A 21,577-nucleotide genomic window follows, 5' to 3' on the forward strand; every position below is an offset into this window, starting at 1 on the left:
TCATGTCTCCATGGTCTAATGACCTCTCTGCAGCAATGATTTGCTTGGTCATAAGCCAGTTGTTTTATAAATGGCATTACCTGTTCTGTATTACCAAATATCCTAGAGGCTGACTGAATAAGTCTATCTACAAATTCAGCGTAAGGTTCATTAGTTCCTTGTATTACCTTAGATAATTGACCTTGTAAGTCTCCATGCCCCTGTAAAGTTTTCCATGCCCTAACTGCATCTACAGCAATTTGTGCGTATACGCCAGGGTCATATTCAATTTGCTGTCTTTGACCCTCATAAGGTCCCTTTCCCAATAGCATATCTATATTTCTTTGAGGGTAACCAGCTTCTGCATTTCGCCTAGCTGTCTCCATGCAAAATTCCTCATTGGCAACCTTCCATAACAAATATTGTCCTCCGTTTAGCACAGATCGACACATGTTAGCCCAATCTGCTGGTGTCATGTCCAAGTTGGTAACAGATTCGACCATGCTTATTGTGAAGGGAGCTTGCGGCCCATAGGTCGTTACAGCCTCCTTTAATTGCTTTATTGTTTTGAAATCTAAAGCACGGTGAATTTGTTGCCCTCCTGCCTGCTCAAGTACAGGGCATGCTAATCTTTGGGGTCCTGCCTCAGAATTCCGTCCATCAACTACGGGAGTTGAGGGCCGCTCAGCGGTAGATGGAGCTGTTGGTTGAGTTACGCCCTCTGGTGATAGAACGGAGTTAGTAGCAACCTCCTGTTGTAATTCTCCACCTGATGGCTGCTTTTCCTCTAAGCTTGCTTTTTTTAAATTCTCCTCTGTCTGACTAGCTTGAGAGACCTTCTCTTTTGCTTGACCTAGCGTTTTTTCTACCATAGTCTGGACCTCTAACAATTTACTTAGCAGTTTTTCGGTTTGTTTTTTACTGGATTCTAATCTACTATAAAGGTAACGTAACCCAATAAGATAGGATAAAACAAAGCCGAAACAGAATGAAACAAAAACGGAACAGACAATGGTTGTATCAATTTTCTCTTTCTCAGGGCCGAATAACTTCAAACCTTGAGCCAACCATTTTTCCCAGTTCGCCTGAGAAAATTCTAGGGCTAGGGAGCTTGAAATAAAAACAAAATAAATCAAAACAAGAACACATTGTTTTTTGAGATGGGCACCCGTCCTGTCGCCTTCCCTCAGGGGCGAGCAATTTTACTCACCTCTAAGTTCCAGGCGTTCCCCGTGCGGGCCGCCAAATGCCGCAGTCTTGGCTGGGCACAGAATCACGAGCCACTCAAGCAGGAACAAAACTTTATTTTGAAAAAACCGCCGCCGGCAAGCCAAACCCGGTCCTCCCACGCGGGCGTCCACCGGAACCGTGCGTCTCCCGGAACCCGGGGTCCCCCGGACCTCCCCCGGAATTTCCTCCTACTATCCTTCCCCAACCAATGGGAACTCTCCAAGAGTCTGGTAACATGAGTCCGTAACATGAGTCCGGTGCAGGCCAAGGTGAACAGCGGGAGTCCAATTTCCATATGAATGTAAATCTTAACATAATCATCTCAGTGGCTAGCTGGCGTCACTTTACAACCAAAGGTGCCATACATCGTATATTTGCTTGTGGCTCCTAGCATCAACTTATATCTGAGAGATGACTCGCTGAGTCCCGTGGTGACAGAGCTACTGGAGAACAGCCTCTTGGAGACAGCTTGCTCTCCAAGGTTCCCTTCATTCACATCTGGTTTTCAGACACAGATGCATGTGGTAGGGCAGTAAGTTCTCACAGATGTCAGATCAGATGCTGGACTTTAGTTCTTGGAGACTGCCTGATAAAGAGGGGAAAGAATGGGTTTGGGTTCACGCTGATAGCTCATTCTGGTTCCATTCATTTCATATATGTATATTTAGTTGTTGATACACCTTTATTTTATTTATTTATATGTGTGCTGAGAACCAAACCTAGTGCCTCACACATGCCAGGTAAGCGTGCTACTGCTGAGCCACAGCCCCAGCCCTCCATTCATTTCTAGCTGTGGGATTTGGGAAAGTTTTTGAAAGTTTGTTTTGTTGGTGCTGGGGATTGACCCAGGGTACTGTACCACTGAGCTTCATCCCAGGGGCAAATTATCGAGTCCTTCGGTAAGAGAAATGATACAACCTCACATGGTAGCTGGAAGTTTAAATTAAGCAAATGGGAACTTGTGCCTGGCATTTGGTACTTGTGTATTAGCTTCTATTGTTGAGGCCCAGAGCACCAAACCCCCCAAATCCGGCACCTTGGTGTGCTGAATACTTTGGACTGAAGAAACCTAAAAGGCCTGATCAAGGTCTTTCTGACCTCAGGTCTTCTGTCTCAGCTCTCTTACTCCTTTGGAGGGAATTCTGCAAACCAGAATTCCTCTTCCCTAAAGTGGGTCATAGAGACTAGAACCCCCCACTTCCCTAAAGCCAGCCATAAAATCCTAGAAATATTACTCAAATCTACTTTTTTTTTTTTTTTTGGTGTTTTGGGAATTGAACTCACACATGCTAGGCAAGCACTGTACCACTCAAGTACCCCCCAAGCCTGGTTCTCCTACCTTTTGGGGCAGGAATTCCACAGCCTACCTTGTCTGATAGCCCCTCATTCCAGAGGGGTCCTGACCCATCCCTGGGGAAAGAAGGAGTGCTGTGCAGAGAAGCCTAGAAAGAAGCTGGGCAGGGCTTGCTGAGTCCCCTCTCAGTCTGTCACCACTAGGTTAGACTCTCTGTGCAACCACTTTTCTTCATGGCTGTCCATTCCTCACTGGACCTAAGCATAAAAATAACCAGTTTTCCAGGGTCTTTGGAATCTTCATTTCTGAAGGCTCCTGTGTTGTGTAAAACTTGGCTTAAATAAATCTGTTATGCTTTTGTCTTGTTAACCAGTGATTCATTACAGGAGGTATTTGCTGTGACCCTCATGGTGGGTGAGGAGAGGGACCATCCTTTCTTATCCCCATTCACTTTTTAATGGATAGTACTCAGAATGAAGGGACATATGCTGGGTATGTTGGTACATGCCATCAATCCCAGGGACTCCGGAGGCTGAGGCAGGAGGATGACAAGTTTGAGGCCAGCTTCAGCAACTTAGTGAGACCCTGTCTCAGACTAAAGATAAATAAATAAAAAGTGCTGGGGATTTAGCTCAGTGAGGGAGTGCCCAGCTCCCTGGTACCACACACGCAAAAAAAAAAAAAAAAAAAAAAAAAAAAAAAAATAGAGGAGTCACAAATTACATTGGGAAGAAAATTCTCCCAGCTTTCTTTGAAACCTTCCTAAGAGGTAAAAGCATGGCTCTCCTAAGTGGTTCCCAGAGCTTGTCCTGAGCTGGGGACACATGGCTCCATCATCTGTTTTCTACTGGAAAAAACAACATTCCCATTTGATGATGGCAGAGCCAGGCACACCTCACCCCCAACACCCCCATCACTGCCTCTCCCCTCACTCACTGCCGCTTCTGCATTCCCTTGGGAGTGGGGTGTCCAGCATGTCCTGTTACAAATATCCATGGTTTTAGTTTGTTTCCTTTCAGATGGGATCTGGCAGTGTTGCCCAGGCTGGCCTGGAACCCCTAGGCTCCATAGATTGCCTCCACCTCCTGAGTCACTGGGACTACAGGCATGCACCACCACTCAGTTATTGTTGTTTTCTAGAGCATTCCAGTACAATGACTGGGACCACGGGCCTCCATCTGGGCTTACGTCCCAGGGGTGAGACGCAGCCAAGGTGGAGGAGCAGCCCTGTCTTTGCTCGAGCCCCACATGGTGGTCTGCGGGTGACTGACCACTCTGCAAGACCAGCTGTGCAGCGCCTCTTCACCAGACACACCAGTGAGGCAAGGACTCGCCTGCCTCCCCCTCTCCCTGCAGTCCACTAGGTTCCAGAGACTGCTTTCTGGCTCCAGAACTGGGCCTGGGGTTCTGACACACGATTTTACTTGTCTCACCTCTCTGGCTCCTTCCAGCTTGCCGTTTCAGCTCACAGGAGGTGTCCCCTCTTCCTGGCTGGCATCCTTAGCATGGTGCTGGTCACTGCTGGCTTCTGCTCTGATTCCCATTAGACCATTCAGTGTGAGAGGCCAGTGGCGTGTCTGCGTGTTCAGTGTGTTTCTCTCCTCCTCCATATGCCTTGTGCACGGCAGGCAGCACTACCTGTTGCTGGTGAATGGCTGGTTTACATTGGCTTTTTAAAGGGGGAATTACTGGAACTGGGCTGGAGCTCAGGGATAGAGTGCTTGTTCAGCCCCTGCAGAGGCCCTGGAGTCAATCCTCAGCACGTTAAAAAAAAAAAAAAAAAAAAAAAAAGGGACAGAAAGGGGCACTAACTATTCAATTCCATTTGGTGAAAGTGGTCTTAGTTATACCTCCGTCTCCTTGTGTACCTATGAATAACAATTTCTTTCATTCTAAAAACTGTTCTGCTTGGATGATAAATTATATTGGTGTCCTACTTTGATACCATATGTCCTGGGGTTGGGGACTTGGTGGAGAATGCTTGCTTAGCACATGCAAAGCCCTGAGTTTAGTCCTTGGCCCCGGGAAAAGAAAAACAAACAAATAAAAACCCACCCTATGTCCCAACGTCAGACTTCTTTTTAGAAAATATATTTATGGAGGTGTCAACTAATTGCTATATCATTGTATGCTGTAAGTATAGGCTGGAGTCGGCTTTCTGTGGCCCTGTAGGCCTCACCATAATCCAGCTTCAGTGCACTCCCGCTGCCCAGGTTTCCTCACCTGTTAGCTCCCTCCCCAGTCCCAGGCAACCTCTGATTTACTTTGTTGTATAGTAGAATCTTCCCCTGCCTTTCTGACAGGTAAGCCCCTGGAGACAGCAATGTTTGCAGAGGGACCAAGATGATCTCAACAGGTAGGTCCTACCAGGTTTCCTTACTCCATTAGGACTTTGTCCAATCACTTTTTTTTTTTTTTTTTTGGTACCAGGGATTGAAGCCTGCAGCACTTAACCACTGAGCCACATCCCCACATCCCTGTCCCTTTTTTTATATTTAGAGATGGGGTCTCGCTAAGTTGCTTAGGGCCTCACTTAGTTGCCGAGGCTGGCTTTGAACTGGTGATCTTCCTGTCTCAGCCTCCCAAGCTGCTGGGATTACAAGGTGCACCTGTCTAATCACATTTTGACATGGCTGTACATGCTTCAGACACACAAAAGGACACACAACTGAGAGGGCAAGGAAGCTATACCTTGCCCAATGCATCTCTTCATCCATATTCTTTGAAATTTCCTTGAGAATGGACCAGAAGACACGTTTCTATGAGTTCTGTTAACTGCTTGAGTGAATTAGTCCAACCTGGGGAGAAGGCTGTGGGAACACTGATTTGTAGCTGGTTGGTCAGAAACACAGGGGCTTGCAGTTGACATCTGAAGTGGGGGTAAGTCTTGAGGACTAAGCCCTCAACCTGTGAGCTCACAGGTTCACTGAATTAGGGGACACCCGAGAGCGAACACTGGAGTTGCTTGCTGGGTACAGGGGGAAACCCCTGCATCTGGGGTTGGGGCGATTTGTGTGGTGAGAGCGTAGAAGCAGCTGTGGCATTTGCTCTTCTAGAGGTTTGTGGCGTACAGCGTGCTTCATTGCCCCTCATGGCCAAGTGCTTATCTGCTGATAGACATCTGGATTGTTTCTAAATGAGCATCAAAGAAAAATATGATTGTTTTAAACTCAAATTGCTGTCCACGTGTATGTTTTCATTTCCCCTGGATAGATACTTAGGAGTGCAGTTGCTGGGTTGTAAGTATGATTTATTTTATGGAACTTAGGATGGAACCTGGGGTCATGTACATGCCAGGCAAGTGCTCTACCACTGAGCCACATCCCCAGTCTATATATATAGTTGTTGATAGACCTTTATTTATTTATATGTATTTCTATTTATATATATTTTTATTATTTATTAATCGAACCCAATGCCTCACACATGCCAGGCAAGTGCATTACCGTTGAGCCATAGCCACAGCCTGTGACTTTTCTTTTTTTAAAAATTTCTTTGAGCTGGGTGCAGTGGCACATGCCTATAATCCCAGCAGTTTGGAAGGTTGAGACAGGAGGATCATGAGTTCAAAGCCAGCGTCAGCAACAGTGAAGCACTAAGCAACTTAGTGAGATCCTGTTCTAAATAAAATACAAAATAGGGCTGGGGATGTGGCTCAGTGGTTGAGTGCCCCTGAGTTCAACTCCCAGTACCAAAAAAATATATAAATAAAATAAATTCTTAGAGATGGGGGTCTTGCTATTTTATCTAGGCTGGGCTCAAACTGTCCTCCCTCCTCAGCCTCCCGAGTGCTGGGACTGCAGCTAAGCACTGCCATGCCCAGCTGCTATAATTACTGATATGTGGGTGCTTTTTGCTATTTGTTTTCTATAGATCTTCCCTTTGTTCCTTTGTACTGCTCCCCCTCCTCCAGACACACACTGGGGATTGAACCAGGGGTGCTTCACCACTGAGCTACATCCCAGGGTGTCAGTAGATTGCTGTGGCTGGCCTGGAATTTGCCATCCTCTTGCCCTAGCCTCTTGAGTAGCTGGGATTATAGGTGTGTGCCTCCCGATGCCTGGACTTTTGTTACATTTTGTGCCTGTGTGTGCTATTTGAATCCTATGGTTGGTATTTCTTTTTTCCTCTTTTGTTTCCTCTCTTTTCTTTGTGGTTGTGTAGGGATTGCAGTTTGTATCTTTCATTTATTATACCATATTCCAGTTTAACTGACAATTCTGGTAAACTGTAACTTTTTACTCCAGTACTGGGGATTGAGCCCAGGGGTGCTGTTACTGAGCTATATCCCCAGCTCTATTGGAGACAGGATTTTGCTAATTTACACAGACTGGCCTCTAACTTGTGATCCTCCCGTCTCAGCCTTCCTTGTTGCTGGGATTACAAGTGTGGCCATCATGCCTAGGCTACTTTTCTTTTGAGCTTGACTTTCAGAGAGCTGCCTGTGTGTGTCTCCATCACTCAGAGCCATAGATTTGGGAAGAGGTTATGCTCAGACCTTGACCACTGTGGTTGGGCTGGGAAGTGCATTCTCAGCTGCCTTCATTCTTCAGTCTCCCTGGGCCTTGGAGTCCCACTGGGCACATGCCATGTATAGATGGCTTCCCAGTCATCCTTGAATTCGGCACTCACCTTTCCTGCCTTGCCATGCTGATTCTAGCTCCTCTGCTGCTTGCCTTGGAAGCCTTAGGCTAGCAAACTTAGGGCTTTCCCACTCCTTTCTCACCAAGCTTCCCAATTTAGACTGATGAAGCCCAGGTCCCTGCCTTCCCATCGCCCAAACCTTTCACACACCAACCTTGAGCTAGTGAGACTGTCCCCCTGAGGTGGTGCAGCAAGTGGAGCTGTCCCAGGCAGGAGTCTGCAGCTCTTGCCTGAGGCTCCACCAGTGTAGTCCACTGCACCCCCACCCCTTGCCTAGCATCTGCAAGGCCTGGGGTTCGATGGATCCCCAGCACAACCAAAAAAAAAAAAAAAAGAATTATTTTTTCAATTTTATGCTTTTTAAATTTTCAACTTTTTGTGGTTCATCCCCCCCCCCCCCCCCCGCATTCCTTTACACTGCCACAGCCAGCGCCTCCATGGCACTGTCCCTCCTTTGTCTGTGGCTAAGGTCTTCTGGAGTCCATAGGCTGTGCCTAAAGGTACAAAGCTCTTGGGAGTCGGTTCGGTGCTGGGTGCCACCACCACTGGCATTTCTGCCCCCCAGACTAGGCTTAGCATCTCACCTCACGGCAGAGACCAGGATCAGAAAAGGCAAGGAAAAGCTTCTAGAAGACAAGAAGCTGGAGCTTTATGGGCTTGTAACAGCCTGCCTGACTGCAGAGACCCTGCTGCTTGCCAGGTACGGGCATGTCAAAATGACCCATGTGACAAAGAAACAGCTCCAGGAAGTTGACTATCCCAGCCAGTCAGCGGCAGACCTGAACTTTAACCCAAGTCTTCAGGAACCAAATCCAGCCCTTTCCTAACAGGGCGAGCAGGACTCAATTGTGCATGCTCACGACTGACTTCCAGCAAAACTGGGCATACCTGTGGACTGACCATGTTTAGTTGACTCTAAATGGAAATGTGGATTGAGCTCTGAGTGACTAGTTTCTGGAGAACCCACAGTGGCTCCCTCAAGAGGCCCTTGCTGAAGGGCACAGCTTTCAACTGTACTGCAACTACTTCCCCTTTCCGTGGGCTCAGTTACAAGGAAAGCTTGCTATCAGACTTTGCTGAGGAAACAAATTGATTGCTCTAGTCTGAGATTTGGCAAGGCAGGAATTATGCTGAGTCAATGTGACTAAACATCTGAACTTCCTCAGTCACCTCTGGGTAGGCACCGACTGCTCCAGCAAACAAGTAGAAATCTAATCATAAAGCCATTTGGGGTTTCTTTCTTTACTGTCACATACTATGTGGACTTACCATTTCTATGTTAAGCAGCAGAAATAAACAAAAACCCAAAACTGCTTTCCCAGAGTATTGAAAACTATGGCCAAGTAGCTTAGGAGAGAGGGGCTGGGACCGGAGTGAGTGTCCCTCAGAGACACACATCATGCTGGAGCCAGAATCTCACCCTGACCTGCTGTTTTTAGAAAATCCACAGATACTCGACATGTCATGCTTAAGAAAATCAACCCATGTTACTATTCACTTAAAAAATGTCTGGCTTGCTGACTCCCAGATCCCAGATCAAAGCAAGGGCTTGAATTCTACAAAAACAGCATTCTAGGCATACCTCCCAGGGAGGAACCCTTTGTGCGTGAGCACTCTGGGTTGTCCAGACGTGAAAATCCCAGCCCTGCTGCAATTCCTATTACTGAACTGAAATGGCTGGATGCATGCAAGAAGGCGCAGTGCTCAAAAATTCCTGAGACACGAATCCAAAAGCCAGAGGAGCAAGCACGTAAGGTGCTCAGAAGAGTTACCCGGCTGTGTAGGGATAAGGAAGCCTGAAGGGAGACTGGGACCCTCCCCATGCGATCATAAGTGGAATGACAAGAAAAGTCAGACCAACAAGTAATGTAGCAACATGAGCCCTGTTCCATTGACCTCCTGACTCTCGGTGCCATCAGCTTTGCCAGCAATGTGCTGTCCTGGTTGAGGTCTAGCTGTAAGGTACAATCAGCTTCCTGAGAACAAATTCAGGGATGATGATCCAGTTCAAACTGAACGTCCAGCAGGGTTCAAGGGGCCCGATGTACTCTATTCTCTAGAGCTGACCTAACTTTCAAGACTGTGAAGGCACCCAGTCAAGTGGGTCACTCCCGTCATCTCTCCATCCTGGTCTCCTCCCCAAAGCCAGTTTTCCTTCCCAGTCATTTCACTACAATTAGCACACAAACAGGCTGTGGCCCCATGTCCCCTTCCAGAAGGTTAACCCTTTTCTTCTCCCGTTTTCGGTAAGCATCTCTGAAATAATTGCCTGTTCTCCCTTGGAACTTGCCGCTGGAGTTTTTCTCCCAACAATACTCTGCTCACAGGTGACCTTGCTCTGGCAGAGGCACTTATTGTCCCCCCCCCCACTGGGAAACAAATCCAGGGGCACTTTACCACTGAGCTACACCCACAGCTTTTTGTTGTTGTTGTTTTATTTTGAAACAGGATCTTACCAAGTTGCTGAAACTGGCCTCAAACTCACAGTGCCCCCTGGCAGAGGCACTCCTGAGGCTCCATTCTAGACCCTTCTCTAAGTTTGGAATGAGACCTCAGACCTGGGTGGGCCCGTTGCCTTCTCCTCCTCAGGACCTCTGCTGCCTTCAGGGATTACACTGGACTGACATCACCTGGAAGATCATGAAACAGACCGTCCCAGGCCCTACCAAGACCACCTCAATCAGAATCTGCATTTTGGCATGGTGATCCCAGGTGATTCAGAGGTGCTACTCCAAATCCTTGAAAACTGAGTTTCAGTATCAGAAAACCCATTTTCCCTCAGACATAAGTTGCATCCTCTAATAGCAGTTTTATCACTAATAAAGGTGATATTTTGGTCTCCAATTGGCCTTATCTCACTTGGTTCTGAAACTGGGAAATAGTGATAAGATTGGCTCCCCCAAACTTCCTCCACCTTCCTGTTGCTGAAACCTGTGCTTCGCTGCTTCAGTTTATCGGCTGCACTGGACACAGTGACGGCACCCTGCATCTTCCAACGCTTAGTGGCCACCTGTGGGGGACCAACCTTGCACTTGACTGCGTGCTGAAGCGCTCAGTCATACAAATGTGGCAGGGCTTTCCCCACCCTTCTTGGGTTCGAGGGTCGGTGTCTTGTGCATGGGTGTGTCTTGCTACAGCCCCATGAGTGGAGCTACGCTCACCTGTTCCTTTGTAATATAACCCCCTGCCCTGTTTAGGATAGAATCTTCCATGGAAGGGCCTTGTGTATGTCCCCTTCTCTTACTGTGTCCTTGGGTGTGGCCTACCCAGGTGTCAGTCAGTCTGCTGACAGTGGACATCATGAAGATTGACTCAGCCCCCTGAAACCTGACCCCTGGCCTCATCTGAACAGCTTCTCCTCAATAAAAGGGGTCAGCGCATGCTCTCGCTCTCTTCCTATGGACCTTTAAGGTCAGAGGAGCTGTCACAGCAAAAAAGGTATTTGTGTCTCTTGTGTGGTTATTTTGCACAGCCCAATTAGCCCAGTTCAACTGGAGTGACCCCTGAACCTTTTAGTCCGAGAACAGAAACCCGGCAGCCGCCTGTCACTCTTCATGGCCACGCCTCTTCCTCTTTGCTGGACCAGTCTTCTCTCCCTGACTTCTACACGCTGGAGTGCTCTGGACTCTCCCCAGGTCTCCAGCCTCTGCCTTCCTTCGTCAAAGACCCTTTTTGAATACCACCAGTTTACCCAACTCTCCCACAGAGTACACATGCAGGTGGAAGTGCTGGCATCTCAAAACAAACACGACCAACCCGACAGCTGCTCTTCTACCATTTTCTTCATCTTGGGAAATTTCAATGCTGTTCTTTGCCCAGGCACGCATCTTGTGAACTACTTTCCTCCTTTCTTTCTGACTCCACAAAAAGGCTCTGAGCAAATGTTGGTTCCGACTTGACAATGCTGGTGTCTCCGGACCCGTCCTGCTCTGACCTTGGTCTAGCCACCATCATCTCCCCTGGAATACTCCTAGTTTGTTCCTTTCCTACTTTTTTCCCTCAACCCCCAGCAAGCTATCTTCCACTCGGCAGTCAGAATGGTCTTTTAAAAACACAAATAACAGGACCTGCCTCCTCGTCTCAGAAACCTTCACTTGCTTCCCATTTCACTCTAATGAAGACCCAAGTCCATCCTAAGCTCTGACCCTTGGGAGCTGGCTATTTCCTGACGTCCCCATCACTCCCCTAGTACTCATTCCACACCAGCAGCCTTGCTACTTCTGGAACCTACTTAGGACACTGTTAACCCTGGGGCTTAATTTTTCTGCTTGAGACCTCCTTGCCCAGGGATCTGTGCAGCCTCCCCATCTGGCGATTCAGGATTCTGCTTATACACCATCTCCCAGGAGAGCCTTTCCTTTCTGCATGGTGTAAGCAGAGGCCTCCTCCCCATCCCTCTCATTTTCCACTTGGTTTTACTGTCCACCGTGACCCTTACTGCTCGACATTGTGAATGTGTTTTGCAGATACTGTCCCCCACTGGAACAGAGGCCACAGGTGCTTGCTCCGTGTGCTGCAGAATCACTGGCCCCCACACTGTATCAGCACAGGATCCCCATTCTCAAGTGCTGCTCATAGGAGAGCTTGTTAAAGTAAACTGACATGTTGATTTTTTTTTCAAATCCTCTTCCCAAGAAAGAAAAAACAAACAAAAACCAACACTCAACATAACACTAGTACATCATTGGTAGTTATATACAAAGAAAGGCTTCAGTTGGGCAATGGCACACAACTGTAATCCCAGCAATGTGGGAGGCTGAGGCAGGAGAACTGCAAGTTTAAGGTCAACTCAGCAAGACCCTGTCCTAATACAAAACAAATAGAAAAAGACTGGGTATGTAGCTGGGTGGTATAGCATTAGCCTAGCATGCTGGAGACCCTGTGTTTGCTCTCCAGTACCACAGTACCTGTGTTGCAGGAGAGAAACACCAAATCTCTTAGCAAAAATAACTAACATATTTAAGAGGAAAATACTTTTAAACACCACCACCACATTAGCTTTCCTGGTTATATAAGAAGCACCTACTTTTTTTTAAAAAATTATAGGTGGACACAATATCTTTATTTTATTTTCATGTGGTGCTAAGGATCGAACCCAGTGCCTCTCGCACGCTAGGCGAGCGCTTTACCTCTGAGCCACAACCCCAGCCCAAGAAGCACTACTTTGAGTATCAGCAAGGAACCTGCAGGTCATAGCACTGTGATTTTCGTTTAATCTTTGCAAGTCAAGAGAAGAAATCTGTGTAATTACTTCTAAAGGGTGTGAGAATAAATGCACATTGAGAGCCTTCTGATGCACTGGCTGTACCTTTATTATTTTTACCTTGTTCACTAATAGTTCTGTGATGTAGGTTACCATACACAGTTAGATAATGTTTGCAATGCACACCTAAGGCTATACAGCAAAAGAATCAGAATTAGTACAAATACAAGAACTATATTTACATTCTGTATACTCAAGCTCCAAACATCAGATAGTATTTACAAAATAAAACATGAAAATGAAAATCCAAAATTAATAATGTACATTGTTGCTAATGTGCTCAACTCCTTCACTGGGGAGAGATCAGTTTGCAAAAGTCTTGGTTCAAAAAGGCCACTTATGCTTCATGGGTTTTGTTATAGCGTGTGAAGATGGTGACAAGAGACTTCAATCTCAACAGACAAGTACTTTAGAGCCACAGTGTCTTAAGACAATGCCTTAAACACAAGAAGGCTGGTGGATTCCTCAGGTGAACTGATGCCAGAATACACAGCATGAAAAGAAATGAACTGGAAGACACGGAAAAGCAGCACACAGCAGCCAGGGATCAGCAGGAGGCCAACCTCGGCTTGCACTTCCCACCTAAGCAGCCTTCTGGCTGTGAGTTGTTTGTTTTGTGGTGCTGGGGATGGAACCCAGGGCCTCAGGCATGACAGGCAGGCACTCTGCCACTGAGCCCCAGCCCAGCCTCTGGCTGTGCTTTTAACTTTTATCAATCTGATTTCTTCTTTTAAATGATTGGGGGCTTTCATAAGATTTTATAGGGCTCAAATACTAACTTCATAAATGGCCTTTTGAACAACAGCAGCAAATAATCTCTCAGCAAATGATCTCTGAGCTGCTCCACAGGGTCACGGTCTGGCCTGCAAAGCTGATGGGTCGCGGGCCGTGGCGGATGGCTGCAGTGCACACATGCAGAGTCCTATTCAAACACATCCAGCAATCTCCTGAGAGCAGCAGCAGAATTATTATTTTCTTCTTAAAGAGCAAGTTAATAATCACATTTTGAAAAGGAAACCCAAAGGAAATGCACAGGACCCAAGTCAAACAACCCCTGACACTGTCCAGGAGATCCCGAGCAGAGCCCAGCACCAGAGCAGGAGACACAGGAAGAGTTCCCACAGGTGCTGCACCCAAGAGAATCCTTCTCTTCCAGTCCAATGTGCAATTCATTATAGCTGTATAAATATACAAATACCTTACAAAATTAAATATCCCTGTAAATTAGATAAGAAGCAGCAGGCAATAAAGTCTTTGCTTTGGGATTTGTGCCAGGAGAAGTCACCTCAATTTTAGATCCCCGAAGACCTTTCAAAATGATCTAATTTACTCCTTCAACTAAAAAGCTGAAAAATCCATCCATCTCTAATATGAGTAGCTGTCTAAATTCTATGTAGCTGGGTGGAGCAAGTAAAATAATAGTGGTTTCTTAGCTGGGAAAACTTCCTTCCTCACATCAACAATTTCTCCTTTTTAACCATGTGTTGGGGTCCAGGTGCCCACCCAGCCACCAGCAGCAGCCTGGCCTGCGCTCCTGACTGTGTGCAGGGGCTGGCTGGCCCCCCACAGTCCTGGCCTGAGAGCTGACTGACTCCCAGGCTGGCACACAGAAACAGGGACAGTCTGAGCACTGGTTTGGGGCTGGTTGTGAGGCCATCTTTCACTTTGGTAGGAGAAAGGAGGATGGGGAAGGGAGAGAAGTTTTAACTATCACACGTTTTTCTGTGGCTGAGTTTTCTTTCTTGCCTTTTTGTTTATTTGAATGAATGCTTTAAGTAAGAAAAAATAAATAAGCCACCTGAAAACGTAGCTACCTGATGGGTCAGATCTCTTCAAGTTTCCTGCCACCACAGCTACAGCTGGAGCTCCATAAACAGTCTACTCTAAACCCTCTCCCCAAGCTTCTAAGCAGAGACAGCCCTGTTTGAAATGGGAAAGATGCATCTTGGAACTGTTCAACTGATCTGAATATAGGCCCCAAGAAAAGGAGTGGAACCCACGGCTGTGTGTACCCATCAGCCATGGCAGAGGCTCCTGGGATGGGGGAAAGCATGCCTGACCAAGACCTCTTGCAGGACATGACCACTCTCCTACCTCTGATTTTCCAATGAGGCCTTCGTATTTGGGTGTGTGGTGAATACAGTCCAATTTGGCTCATTCTAATGTCTGACCCTCCAAAGCAAAGACTTTCCAAGCCAGTTTTGAGTTAGACCAAAAAAAAAAAAAAAAAAATCAGTTGTTTCAGTGTATCCCAATTTCACTCTTCCTACCTCCCCCTGCCACAGACACGATCCTTCTGTCTAATTCAAGAGCAGCAACATTGCTGATTTAATTTTACAAGTGACCTTCAAATTTCATCTTCATTTCCCTGAAATTATCTTCAGCTGCTATCCATGAAGCTGTCTCTCAGCAGACAGATCCTGCTGGACGGCGTGTGTGTCCAGCAGACCATGAAGACTTCTAACTACATTAAAACCTCACACACCGCTTAGGCAACAATATTAAAGTTAGTGACCCATGTTTAAAAATCCACAAATTTTGTTGATCACCTCTCAGATAAGTCTGACTTCTCTTTCCTCCTCTTTCCAAGGCAATCATAAGTGAGGCACGGAGACTGGCTCCTCAGAGACGACCCCAACCCAGAGTAGACAGAGTTCAGAAGTGGAGCCTGGATGACAAGCCTCCCTAGTGACTGGATGTGAGAGCTCTTGACCTACTGGAAAGTAATTCAGCCCCCCACTACCTAAGAGTGCCCAAGAGCCCTCACTCCTGTCAGACGGAGAGCGCAGGCCTGTTCCTGGAAGCCTGAGCAGTGGTGAAGTAGAGGTGAGCAGGGGAGTGAAGGGTGGCAGGGAGCAACCCCGAGTCACTGGCAAAGCAACTCAAGGACATGGGGGCTTTCTTTAACCCCAGTCATTCTTACAGAACCCACTGGCAATTGACAGGACCAGTGTTATCTTCTATGCTGGTCTTTGGAAATGGAAGGATCTGGTCTGTCTGTTGGCAGTGAGCACCCTCCTTTCTCCTTAGGTGGTATTTCTACACTACATGGAGGAGATAGTAACAAAGGAGGAGAGACAGGGCAGGGTACAGCAGCAAACTGTGGGGAAGGGCTCACTCCACCCTATTCTTTGTCCCCAGGTCTGTCTTGTTTTGTTTGGAGAGGTGGTGGGAGTTGGTCTTAATCTTGGGATCCAGAAAGTCAAGACTTCCATGTTTGCTCATTTATGAGTACAGGGTGATGAGCTACTGGATGCACAGGCAGATTTCCACATTTATACTGAAAGCTGCACTTTGATCAAAAGGAGCTACAACATCAAGTCCCTACTCAGCATCAAGTTTATCACTCCCCCTTGTGGGAAATGTGTGCATGACGCTGCTCTAATTGATAATGTGTCCACTGTCATCCTTAATGCCAACAACAGAACTCAAGAAACTCCTGAGCAAGAGCCTTCATCTCAGTAGGGAAAAGCAGTTCACAAGGGTCCCTCTGACTGCTGCCTTCATGGCCCACTGCAGGTCCTGTGTCTTTTGAGCCCATTGCACCCTCGGCCTGTCCCTTCCCACAAGGCCAACAGCAACCATGGCCCCAGCCTACTGAAAAGGCTCCTCTTGCAGCTCCCATTCCATGAAATCCTGTAACTGTGCTCTGGGTAAGCTCCCAGCTTGACTCAGAATCTTAACTGTCCCATTCTTGAGCCCACTAGAACTTTTTCCCTGAATGGAAATACAGGGATTGGCCACAGAAAAAAAGAGACCGAAGGGGGGAAATATAAATTTTTTTTCTCAGGGTCTAACAAGGCCAGATTTTTCCTCCCTTAGTCTCTAAGCCACCCAAGAAAATATTAATGCTATCACAGAAAAAAGAAAGAAAAAAAAAGGAACCTTGAAAAACAGAGGTATTATCCAAAGACAACAGCGAGACCTCAGTGGTGGTCATGATGGGCCCTATCATACAAAAGGCAGCCAAAGTACACCAAAAAAATAACGTGGAGACTCACTGGATCCCCTCAGGTGTGTGTGTATGTGGGTGCGCACTGCTGTTAATCTTTTTTCCTTTCATTAGGCCACATGCTACTAACAAGATTCTTAGCACAAGAAAAAAGGAAAGAGTACAGAGCCATGAAGATGGGCAACAGGAGAACTAGAAAAAGTGCTGGACAAGGAGGGAAAAGTAGTTAAGCACAGGGTCACATACAGGAGCAACCGTCAAGAATCACAAAGAGAATGAGAGGTAACACTTCCTTTATCTCTCGAAGGCAAGTGCAGCTTAGTATTTCGGCTGGCTTGTGCATCTGCGGGAGAGTTTAGACCTGTGGGACAAATGGGAGGCAGGATCAGCAAACTGGATCTAGGTGTCCTCATCTCACAGGTCTTTTTCCTCTGCAGGCCCAGGTCTTCTGGGACCTTGAATGAATGCTAGGCTGAGGTCCTGCCAACTCTGGGGACCCTGTGACACTAGCCCCACTGAGGACCTGTGGCTGAATCACAGGGCTGAATGGTGGGAGATATTAAGGTCCTTACAATCTTCCCTTTCCTTGGTGCCCTGAACCCCACCTGCAGACCTTGAGAACAAAAAAAGGAGATCAACAGGTACACATGTGACCAGAGTCTCCTTGGTGACCAGGATACAAAAAGGTACCTTAAGGAAAGGAGAGGCCTGCCTCATCAACACTATACAGTTCACTGCAGTCCTGCTCTTCCTGCACCTCAACGTTTCCTATTTATGTGGATATCTCTGAAGCCAAAAGTCCAGGGGAGAAAGCAAACAGAAGAACTTCTTACCGTATCGTGCCAGCAAGGAGTGGGTTAAAGGCATATAACCAGTCATTCATGTCTTTGTCATTGAGAGCCTGCAGAAGGACCCCACGATGCTTTGTGCATACAGCAAAAGTGTTAGGTGTCTGAAAGAGAGAGGTAGAGAAGAAGGTTGCTGCATGGAACAAGCAGTGGGGACCATCCTGCCACATTTGCCAGGTTCACAGGGTATAAAGAGCTTCAGGCTGAAAGCTCAAGGAATTCAAGTCTACAGGAGGATCCATACCACACAACAGAACCTTAAACTCAAAAGGGAAGGCATGCATAACAGTGAAAAGCCAGGGCAGAGCAGGACTGACCTTCACCATGGCCTGCTGGTCCTCGCTGTATTCCACCTGTGCTGTGGACAGGTTAATGATGCCACGCTCCACAGGGTCCTTGTCACTGTTATAGATGAAGACGTAAGGGCGGCGGACCACAACAAAATGTTTAGCCCAGTTGCTGGAAAGTGGCTCCTTGAAATGCAGATATCCTTTCTTAGAGACAACTGAGCTAAAAGGACAGTACAAAAAAGTTAGTTTCTCACAAAAAGAAAATGATCATATGCTGAGCATGAGATGATAAATGCCTATAATTCCAGTCAATTGGGAGGCTGAAGCAGGAAGATTGCAAGTTCAAGGCCAGCCTCAGCAACTTAGCAGGTCCTAAGCAACTTAGCGAGACCCTGTCTCAAAATAAAAAATAAAAAGGGCTGAGGATATGGCCCAGTGGTAAAATGCCCTGAGTTCAGTACCCAGTTCCACAAAACCAGAAAAAAGACAGACAATCATGAGCTGAGCACTATTAATAGTCTTTTTGCCCTAGATTCTTTTCTGCCAAATTAATACAGCAAAACAGCAAAAAGTGCCCCAACACCATGCTGTGTCAGATGCCGATGCCTGATGAGGTATAGCTGGGGCAGAAATCCAGTCTGGCTCCTTCCCCAGATTCAAAGTGCACTAGACTACAACAGGCTCACACACACGAGTTGGAAGTCAATTCTTCTTGCTAATTTTTTATATCTAGCATCCCTGGAGAATAGAGTACTTACCCTGGTCTAATTTCTTCAATATCTGGAACGAGATTGAGAAATTCATTTTTTCCTGCTCTGGCCAAATAAGGTGTTTCCATAGCTGGAACAATCTGAAACTGTTCAAATTCTGGGCAGGGACTAGAGGCTCGGGAATTGGCTTCTGGGGTCCTTTAAAAGAGAGAGGTTAGAAAGAAAAGGGTAATGAGAGTCTCAGTAAGGCCAAGGCATCTTGGGCACAGCCACCTCTCCAGGAGGATATGGCTCCTCTCCCTGAGCACCAGCTGCAAATGTCAGTTTCAGAGAACTCAGCCGAGTAGACAAGCTCCTATCAGAAAGTCAACACTGAATTCTACTGGTGTCCTCCTAGAGTTGCAAGAGGTCACTGATAATCACTGAGTCTCAGTTTATCTTCTTAGCCTAAGGCTCTCTGAACACAAGTTCCTGAATGTGAACTCTATTCCCTTATGTTTCTTTTTAGTTCTGTAGTCAAACCTAGGGTGGTTTTCAAAATGTGGTCTCTATACTTGCCTGGCATGCATGAGGTCCTGGGTTCTAGCCCTAGCACAGAGAATAAAAAAGTGGTCTCTGACTGACAGCAACAGCTTCATCTGGGAAACTGTCAGAAATTCAAATTCTTAAGATTCTAACAGATACCTCCAGCATCAGAAACTTTGGGTGGGGCCTGGCCATCTACAAGCCTTCTAGAGGATACCATGCACTCAATCTGAGATCTCAATCTGCCTTAGGAGTAGCAGATAAAGTCAACAAATGGGAAGAACCTCGGTTCCTAATGGCTGTGCAAGCAGAGCTGCAACACTGAGCTAGACCAGTTCTCTTTACTGAGAAAGAATCTCCTAGGTTCTGTGTGGTATCTTCATAGAGCAGCTTAGCCTAAGATAGTATCTCACTGATTGTAAGAAACCCTTTTTTTCATAATTTATCACTTCTTAAATTGCGATGCCTCTTACAGGTGATAGCATGTTAAACTGAATTAGTTTTTTTTTTCTTAGTGGCCTATAAAATAATTTTATAGTTGATGGCATCCTAAATTTATATCATTTAATGAGAAAAGGCTCCAGTACATTTCTGAACATTGCCAGGGGGATGGCACTGCCCTCCCTGAGAACCAGAGCTGGGGGAAGGCTGACATTTTCCTTGGTTCTTAGACTGACTTCTCTGTGAAATTTGGGCACTTACTTCTGATCCGCAGAGTTGCTCCTAGTGTCTACCAGAGAGGGGCAGGTGGAGGAGGGAGTGAGGGTAGCGCTGCTGAAACTGGACACAGAGGGATCCCGCCCAATTGGAGAGATATCAGACAACTGGAAGCAAAAAAAACCAAAGAACAAAAAATAGCCAGTGAGATTCAGGAGCAAACGGCTTCCTCTCGCCAGGCACAGTGGGGCACGCCTGCCATCCCAGCAACTCAGGAAGCTGAGGTAGGAGGACTGCAAGTTGAGTTAGACTAGGTAACTTAGCAAGACCCTGTTAAAGATCAAAAATAGAAAGGGCTGGGAATTTACAGTGGCAAGGCACCCTTGGGTTTAATCTCCTGTACCATAATAAATCACAAGTAAATAAAAAAATAAATTTTGAAAAGCTACCTTTGCCATAGTCTTTGATAACCATTGACTTCCTTTCATAAATCTTCAGAAGATCACTTAATAAAATAAACCTACAGATGGGGCAGTGGTGCACACCTGTAATTCCAGCTACTCAGGAGCTGAGAGGAGGGATTGCAAGTTCAAAGTCAGCTTCAGCAATTTAGCAAATCCCTAAACAACTTAATGAGATCCTGTCTCAAAATAAAAAAAATAAAAAGGGCTGGAGATGTAGCTCAGTGGTAGAGCATCCCTAGGCTCAGTCTGAAGAGCTGCCAAAAATAAAAAGCATGCACATAAAAAATTATTATTGTCAGTAAATAAATCAAACAAAAATTCAAAAAGAGAAAGTAAATAAGTCTACAAATATTTTATAGACTGAACACAACATTAGGAATCAAGACATTTACAAAAGAGGGGGCTAAAATGCACCTGCTGAGCATGTGGGAGTCCCTAGGAGAAATAAGAGAAAGGGGAAAAAAAGATGGGAAGGGAAGAGGGGGAAAAAAAGCAGGGTGGGAATGTAGTTCAGTGGTAAGTGCCCCTGGGTTCAATCCCCAGCAGCAAAATAAAAGAAAATAAAAATAAATAAATAAATAAATGCATACAAGCTGCCTCTGCCATAGGCATTAACAATTAGTGCCTTCCCTTCATAAAGCTTTAGGGATAAGGGATACAGCTTAGTGGTAGAATACTTGCCTGGCACATGTTAAGGCCCTGGGTTTAACCTCTAGCATCACACACACAAACTCAAAAAAAAAAAAAAATTGAGGGGTGTATTTCAATGGTAGAATGTTTTTCTAGCATGCAAGAGGCCCTGGGTCTTATCCCCAGCACCATTTTAAAAAAAAAGAAAGACATTTACAAAAGAAGTACAGCTGTTTTTTAAATATTACTATGGCCCTCTGACATTAATTAAATAACATTATGCATGCATGAACCCAAGCAGCCACCACATGCTATGTGTTGTACTAAGAACACAGTAGAGGTCCTGCTCTCCTATGTCCTGCTCTGGAGTTTACATTTTAGTAGAGAAGGCAGACAATAAACCACTGAACAAACGCTTTTAAAAGTGCTGTTTGGGGACTGGGATGTGGCTCAATGGTACAGCATTTGCCTAGCATATGTGAGGCACTGGGTTCAATTCTCAGCACCACTTATAAACAAATAAATAAATAAAGGTCCATCAATAACTAATAAAAATATTTTTTTAAAGAGTGTTGTTTAGGGGCTGGGGCTGTGGCTCAAGCGGTAGCGCGCCCGTCTGGCATGCGTGCGGCCCGGGTTCGATCCTCAGCACCACTTACAAACAAAGATGTTGTGTCCGCCGATAAATGAAAAATAAATATTTAAAAAAAAAAAAAAATAAAGAGTGTTGTTTAGTAACTGGGTGCAGTGGTACATGCCCATAATCCCAGTAACTTAGGAGGCCAAGGCAGAATTCTAAGTTCGAGGCCAGACTCAGCAATTGGGAGAGATCCTGTCTCCAAATTTAAAAAAGGTAGAAGGGATGGGGGCTGGGGATGTAGCTCAGTGGTACAGCACCCCTGGGTTCAATCCCCAGTACTGCAAAAAGGTAAAGAAAAAAAAAAAGGTACCAGGTAATAATAAGCACTACAGTGAAAAATAACACAGTGTGGTGTGGAAAATTGAGAGGGCGGCCAGCTTGCGATTGGGCAGTTAAGGAGGCCTGCTCCACACAGACAATCTTAGACCCCTGCAAAGACCCCTGGCAGGAA

At 46.2% G+C, this 21,577-nt stretch overlaps 1 protein-coding gene across 8 annotated transcripts in view; it reads right to left on the reverse strand.

Moving 5' to 3' along the window:
• Positions 1-15,381: 15,381 nt before the first annotated feature.
• Positions 15,382-21,577, reverse strand: part of KIF1B (kinesin family member 1B) — a 150,091-nt gene continuing 143,895 nt past the window's right edge. For all 8 annotated transcript variants that reach the window (XM_081305730.1, XM_081305728.1, XM_081305729.1 and 5 more), the window contains 5 exons: positions 19,438-19,559; positions 18,259-18,408; positions 17,528-17,720; positions 17,196-17,314; positions 15,382-16,723 (listed from right to left, as the gene is read on the reverse strand). In XM_081305730.1, the coding sequence (XP_081161856.1) occupies positions 16,681-16,723; positions 17,196-17,314; positions 17,528-17,720; positions 18,259-18,408; positions 19,438-19,559 (627 nt within the window). In that variant the 3' untranslated portion in view covers positions 15,382-16,680. The remainder of the gene's footprint in view (positions 16,724-17,195; positions 17,315-17,527; positions 17,721-18,258; positions 18,409-19,437; positions 19,560-21,577) is intronic.

Source organism: Spermophilus citellus (genome assembly GCF_964194105.1).
Source record: "Spermophilus citellus genome assembly, chromosome: 9".
Classification (NCBI taxonomy): domain Eukaryota; kingdom Metazoa; phylum Chordata; class Mammalia; order Rodentia; family Sciuridae; genus Spermophilus; species Spermophilus citellus.